General features: G+C 38.3%; 1 protein-coding gene across 1 annotated transcript; it reads left to right on the plus strand.

The window, feature by feature from the left end:
* The first annotated feature begins 272 nt into the window (after positions 1-272).
* On the plus strand, positions 273-1507 carry LOC112200669 (transcription factor bHLH147). The gene has a single exon (XM_024341681.2). It carries the CDS (start codon positions 530-532, stop codon positions 1208-1210), a length of 681 nt encoding a protein of 226 aa, XP_024197449.1. The 5' UTR covers positions 273-529; the 3' UTR covers positions 1211-1507.
* Positions 1508-7325: the final 5818 nt, after the last annotated feature.

Below are 7325 nucleotides of genomic sequence, written 5' to 3' on the forward strand. Positions count from 1 at the left end.
AGAGTCTGTAGATTTTCTTAGGCCAAAAAGTTCACCACAAAAAAAAATGATCAAATTTCTTTTTTACCATTTCACCTTTTTGTGAAAAAAAATCCCTAAAACATTTGGATTAAAACACCGGTGTAAATTTGGAATTTGCAAAAGAACAATTTCCAACCCAAAAAAATAGTGGGTGGCTTTTTTAAGGAAATATCGACGCGTGCTGTGTTTTGATTCCTTTATAAGTCTCTTCCCACCGTTTCTCCCTCTCCTTATTATTACTCCCATCGCATCCCACTTCCCCCCCCCCACCCCTCTCAACAACCTCCGTCCCGTTCCTCCCTTCTCTCTCTCTCTCTCTCTCTCTCTCTTCGGATTTCCATACACCAAAACGGAAACCCACCTCACTCCCGTTCCCCCCCTCTTTGATTTGATTCCCAACCCTTATAATCCATTCCCATTCTCTCCCCAAAAAAAAATAAAAAATGAGCTGCTTCTCTTGCTGTACTTGATTGACAAACAAATTTGGAGATTCTCGGAATCGGAATCCATGGCGTCAACACTGATCTCGAATCCCGTAACCACCTCCGACCGGCCTCGCGATTCATCTAGAATACAACGCAAGAAGAAGAAGAAGCTGCAGGCCAAACAGGACCACCACCTTCTCGTTCAACACTCCCAAACCAAATGGAAATCCGAAGCCCAGCAGCAAATTTACTCCTCCAAATTGCTCCAGGCGCTGAACCAGGTCTCCTCCGCTGAGCCCAGGAGCCAGTCGTCGTCGTCGTCCACGTGTCCTCCTCCTCCTCCTCGACGGGGTCGGGCCGTCCGTGAGGCCGCCGACCGGGTCCTGGCCGTGGCCGCCAAGGGGAGGACCCGCTGGAGCCGGGCCATTCTCACCAACCGGCTCAAGCTCAAGTTCCGGCAGCACAGGAAGCAGCAGAGGGCGGCGGCGGCCACCGGGACCGGCCGGTTGAAGAAGCAGAAGTTCAGCGTTTTCCGGTTGAAGGGGAAGGGCTTGCCGGCTGTGCAGAGGAAGGTCCGGGTGCTCGGCCGGTTGGTCCCCGGTTGCCGGAAGCAGCCGCTGCCGGTGATTCTAGAAGAGGCTACTGATTATATTGCGGCGTTGGAGATGCAGGTCCGAGCCATGAGCCGGCTCACACAGCTGCTTTCAGTATCCGGTTCTACTTCCGGCGCCGGCGGATCAAGTTCTTCGCCGCCGCCCAGTTGATCAGACCCCACCACCAGTGGCAAATCGCCATGTGTCACTCTTTTTATATTTTTATTTTATTGTTCTTCTTCGTCTCTCTTTCTGTGCAAGTAATGCTCATCATCATCACCATGAATCAAGTCCCCTCTGTTCAAAATCAATGTCTCTGTTAAATACCTGTGTCTAGCTTTAAGGAAAAGCTTTTTTTCTTTTTCAAGTAATTTTATTCTATCAGCCTCTCACATCCAAGTTTGGAAAAACAAGAAGGAAAATTTAATAGAATAATTTTGAACTGCTGGATTAGAATTTTCACCTGAATCGTCTTCTTCTTGTTCAAGTGTATGGTTGGTTGATTTTATTGCCTTCTTGATCTTAGTTGGACACCAATTTGGGTTTGGCATGTTTGGCATAGTTTTTTGTCCTCTTCACTTCCAAGAGAATAATTTCATGTTGGGAATAAAATTTGCCAACCTTATCAATACTAATGGTTTCATTTCTTTGGGTTGTACTTCCTAGTTTGCACATGTTCTAGGCCAGAAGTATAGCAACAAGATTTAGGAATTGCTAAAATCTACCTGGGTAGTTGTGTTTTTGTTTCGAACAAAGGGAAGGGACAGAGTCGAACTTTCATCGCGAGTTTTGTTAGCGGAAATTTAATTGCACTGTTAGGTTCGAAACAATGAACACTGCGTTGGTATGTGATACTTTGTAGTATGGTATTATTAAGCCACTCGTTTGACCATTTGCAAGTTTGGGTGACACATTTTAAACACCGTAAGAGTGACAAGACCTTTTTCATGGTGGTGGGGAGGCCCAACCTGAAGAGCAATGTTTACACGAGATAGAATGAGAATGTACTGGTACTGTGGGTGAAGGGTTAGAATTCTCATTCTGTCATATGTGTGTGTATTAGCAGAAGGCTCGGGCATTGTTGTAGGGGAAGAGGAGGGGTTTGTAATAAAAGGCTCAAAGTTGGTGAAAGTGCCAACACATAAAAGATTTAGAGGTACAGACATATCATGTGGGATGTCGTCCCCACTAGAACGAAGCACAAGGTGACACCACTCTCGGATTTTGGGAGATATCAGTGCCCCATTTTATGGCCCCCTGCCCGGCCTGCTCGACTGGACCGGCCAGACATGCAAAAAAAAAAGAAAAAAAAAAGGGAAGAAAATCAAAAACGGTACTATTACTGTTGCTGTCACTCTCACTGTCACTCTCACTCACACGGGTGCCTGGGTATCATCACTATCACTGGGATTGAAGGAAGACGAAGAAGAGGGACTTTGATGGTTTCGATTTGAGGGATTGATTGGGAATGATAATTAGTGAAGGACCAGAGTGTTCATAATTTCCACAAGTTGGTATTTATGGATGTTTTGGATAATATGTCACTATATTGGAGGGTTTTGGAAAGGGAAGCTGGTTGTGACGGTTTTGGAGAGATTGCACATGGTGGCATTGATTTCAAAGAAGGTGGGGGGAGGGAATAGAGACAACCAGAACCAGACTGCACATGCAACCAATGTGCGTTTATTTAAGCCCCTCTTCTCCTCTCCTACTCTCTATCCTCTTATCTTTTGGCTTGGTAGCTCCGATTTCTTGCAACAGAAACTTGGCAAAACCGGATGATAATATGTGTCCTTACTACCAACATGGGATGATTAATGGCAAAACCAGATGAGGTTATTTTTATTTTTCATCATTTAACAACTTATATCGAGTAATTCCATTAAAAAAACAACAAAAAAGACTTATATCGAGTAATTTTACTTGCACTTTAAAACCAAACAATAAATCGTTGTGCATTTTTTGACATTTAGAGTTAGTATTTGAAAGGTATAATTACAGATTATGATCATAAAGAAGAATTATCTTTGTAATCTCACGATTAATAAATTTGCGATCAATCCACTATTGCTAATCTATATCAATTGATAGAACGTGTGATTCTTTTGCTAGTGGTGCCACGTAGGATTTCCATCATTTTATTTTGCAAAAATTGATCCATAGAAACCTACCTATCATCTAATTTGTAATTTTGTGTTATTTAATTCTGTTTAATATTTTATCTTGAGGAACCAAAGTCTGAATGTCCATTTCCTCTAAAAATCTATGAAATGCACTTAGTAATCTTTCCATGATTGCTAATGTCGATGGATTATAATAAGAAAAGCGGAAACCAACTCATCTTGATGCCCTTGGTTTAACTTGGCCCCATATCTCTTTTAATTTAGGGTATGATTGAGCCAAGAGGGCAAAATATCACATTTGAGTTCACTCTTTTTGGGGTGAGCAGATGAGCAATGCATTTTCAATAACCTATAAGCCTAGCGCTCTAACCAATAGGCAATACCCAATTAGTATGCAATTAATATTATATCTGATGAGTTGTGCAATTCATCATGAAGGAAAGGAAGAAGACAGAAAACTATAATACTAAGCTTAAAAAGAGCAATGATTTTATCTTGGAGCATTACCTTAAACATGGTTTGAGAGCTAAGGAAACATTCTAATCAAAATCCGACATTCAACAGCAAACTACCTTTGCAAACAAGTTTAAAGGTCTTCACACCACCCACCTTACACAAAGATTATTATGTTTTTGGATGCACCATATCAATTGATCAAATCTATATTGTTCCACTCAATAGTAATCATGACAAAATAAAACGCAAGTTATTAACATTGAAGATTAGAGATTCCGTGTTTTAGAATTTTAGGTTTAATGAAATACTTCTTTTCTTTCTTTCTTTTTAAATGAAATACTATGTTGAATACACTAAACAATTAATTCATCCACCAAATATTTATTAATCGATGCGGCTTGATGTGAAATATAACAAAAACTATTCGTACATCACAACCCTAAACCTTAGATATTTGATGTAATCATCATTTTTTGAAATAAAGGGTAATACGTAGTAGTAAATTCCCAGTCCACTTCAAAACAATGAACCAAAATTCCATGTTCAATTAATTAGCACAAACTCTATGAAATGCAATCATAAATTTATTGATGAAACTGTCGGCTCCACAAAGCATCCTACTGTTAGTCTCCAGCATGTGGGCGGTTTGAAAGCAGCTACACTGCTTTTGATCAACTTCAGCTACACTGTTAATCGATCTTATATTAATGTAGCTAGCTAAGGCAACTATACTAAGCATGTTTTACCTCATAGTTACACAATCTCTAAATATTCACACACACACGCAGACAGCTAACCCTAACGTCGATCCTATAATTAGGATAAGTAAATCCTTCTAAGCTTTGTTAAGGCTAGGGTAAGTGTCCTCCATCTTTCAGCAGTATTAACACTATGGCATCGTTTACCTCGTATTGATACGAACCTTAAACCTTAACTTCTAATACATATATTTCTTTTAATGCAACATGGCAAAGAATCTAAAACATAGTGGAACACATGAGGGTAAATCATGAGTCGCATGTTACCTGTCAAGGCATAGTCCAACACCATAGATCGACTTGATATTTCGTATACAAATATATTACCTTTAATTTGTTGACGATGTAAGCATGCAACCAACCTTCTCCATCGAAACCCTTTTTATACATTTATATTATTAATTCGATCATATTTTAGATATCATATGCTTTATTCATTCATATGGGTCTGCGCCATGTGAGTTACAACAAAAGCTAGGCAAAAGAGAAAAGGACATGCATTTGAAAATGGTATAGTCTTGTATTATAGTTTGCTTCTAAAGCTATTTTAGACCACATGGAGGGGTCATGGCCTTGTCCATTACACTCCAAGAAATTTTAAAGTGAAAAAGAGAAAAAGAAAAGGTAGCCAGGTAGGTACTCTCTCATCGTGTTTAGATTGCAATAGCAAACCCATATGCTCACCACTACTAGGGTTTCAGAGACACAGAGAGAGAGAGAGAGAGAGAGAGAGAGAGGTACATAGATCATATATAATTTAACAAAATGGTTTAGCGTATATAGTGCAGCACGTCGAGTTCGTCGTCTTCCATGGAGACAAGCTCTCTTCTAATTTTGTTTTTTTTGTTTTTTTTTTTTTTCAGAATAAAGCTCTCTTATAATTGAAGGAAATATTGGGGATAGTTCATAACAAAAAATGAGAGAGGCTGTATATGACATGCACCACGATTAATGGATCCAGTTGCATGACCATCGATTACCTTATCCATTTTTATATACTCCGCTAACTCGAGCGAGCGAGCTAGCTAGCTAGCTAGTTAGGGTTATTGGGATCGGTCGCCGATTGATACCAAAAGTATAAAAGAAGAACAAGAATGTTCTGGCTATAGCCACTTCTTTGACATGATCGAATGAGTAGTTTATTACTAAATTTGAATTTTATGGAGGGTAGATATATAAAAAATATCCCAGCAAATAGTAACTCCAATTATTATCGAGGGAAATTTCATAGCTAGCTATGGCTTGTAGGTTAGGTTTATGTCTTTTAGGCCACATGAATTATTGAACAGAAAATAATCGACTGGTAGAACAGGTGACATTTTCTATATTGTCTATGTCAAATGAGTAATGGCAGGTGAATCACCTTTTGGAGAACCACCTAGAGCCCACCTTAGATGGCTGCTTATGTGCCGTATCCATATCATTAAAGCATAATTTCTTGTTTTTATATTTTCTTAATTACAAAAATTTCTTTTTTTCTTTTTTACTTTCTTGATTTTATCTTTTAAACCCTATTTTTTTTCTTTGTGATATTATCTGGGCAACGTCTTCTCTATCAGACGTTGTTTTCTTTTCTCCTCCTCTCACCCCTCCTCAACCCTCTCACCTCTTCTTCAATTGATCAATGCCTTCTCAATTTGATCTCGGTTTCCTCGCAAGTATCGTCAACAAACCCTTTGCCTAAACATGGTTAGTTTTTTTTTTCTTTCTTTCTTCTTGAATATGAAACACGAATAGCATAGCTTGTTTGAAATTAGGGTTTAGGGGAAGTGGATTTGAATAGACAAAATTACTTTAACCCTAATTTCAAACAAGCTATGCTATTCGTGTATCATACTCAGGAAAAAAAAAAAAAAAAACTAACCACGTTTAGGTAGAGGGTTTGTTGACGATACTTGCGAGGAAACCGATATCAAATTGAGAAGGCGTTGATCAATTGACGAAGAGGTGAGAGGGTTGAGGAGGAGAAAAGAAAACAACGTCTGATAGAGAAGACGTTGCCCATATAATATCACAAAGAAAAAAAATAGGGTTTAAAAGATAAAATCAAGAAAGTAAAAAAGAAAAAAAGAAATTTTTGTAATTAAGAAAACATAGAAATATAAAAATCAGAAATTATGCTTTAATGATATGGATAGGTCACATAAGCTGTCACCTAAGGGCATCTCCAACAGAGTAGCTAAATTTAATTTTTAGCTATATATAACTATTTTTAATGCAAAAGTCAGCTCCAACAGACTAGCTATAGGTAAGTTAAATTTAACTATAGCTAAAATGCTTAGTTATATTTAGCTAGAGTATCCTACATAGCTAAAGCAAAAGCTATATTTCTCTCTCTTCTTTTGTCCACATGTCAGTTTACGATTTGGTAAAATATAGTTATTATTTACAAATAGCTACTATTGCTGAAGCAACATTGCTAAATCAATAGCTAAATTTCATAACTTTAGCTAAATTTAACTAAAAAACAATTTTTACTGTTGGAGATGCTCTAAGGTGGGCTCTTGAGCACCTAAAAGTGGTTCACCTAGCATTACTCATCTCAAATTAGTTTCCTAAAGATTAGATGAGTCTTTTTCTTCTCCCTCTCTCCTTATTTTCAATACAATTAGTTTTTCAATTATTATCTTTGATCTTAATTAATTAAACTCCTTCAAGAGAGAAAGTAATTACCAGTATTGGATCTGATTTCTCAGATAACTGAAGCCTGAACACATCCATGCAAGAGTAGTGTTGACTATAGAGTGACGAAGACATGAAGTACTTATAAGGAAAGAGAGGCGGGGGCGGTTAAGCCATCACATGCAACCATTTCTAGCAGATTCTGAATCTGATGGAGAAGGGTCACTGTAATTGTCGGTATTAACTCCTTGTTTTCCTAAATGGCCGGCTTTATTACCAAATTGTTGTTACCCTAGAATACAAGAGAGAGAAACTCGAGGTAAATAT

This window comes from Rosa chinensis, chromosome 4 (assembly GCF_002994745.2).
Source record: "Rosa chinensis cultivar Old Blush chromosome 4, RchiOBHm-V2, whole genome shotgun sequence".
In the NCBI taxonomy this organism is placed as follows: Eukaryota; Viridiplantae; Streptophyta; class Magnoliopsida; order Rosales; family Rosaceae; genus Rosa; species Rosa chinensis.

Excerpts from the sequence above, each read along its gene's own strand:
- LOC112200669 (XM_024341681.2), top strand. The coding sequence starts at position 530 with ATGGCGTCAACACTGATCTCGAATCCCGTAACCACCTCCGACCGGCCT.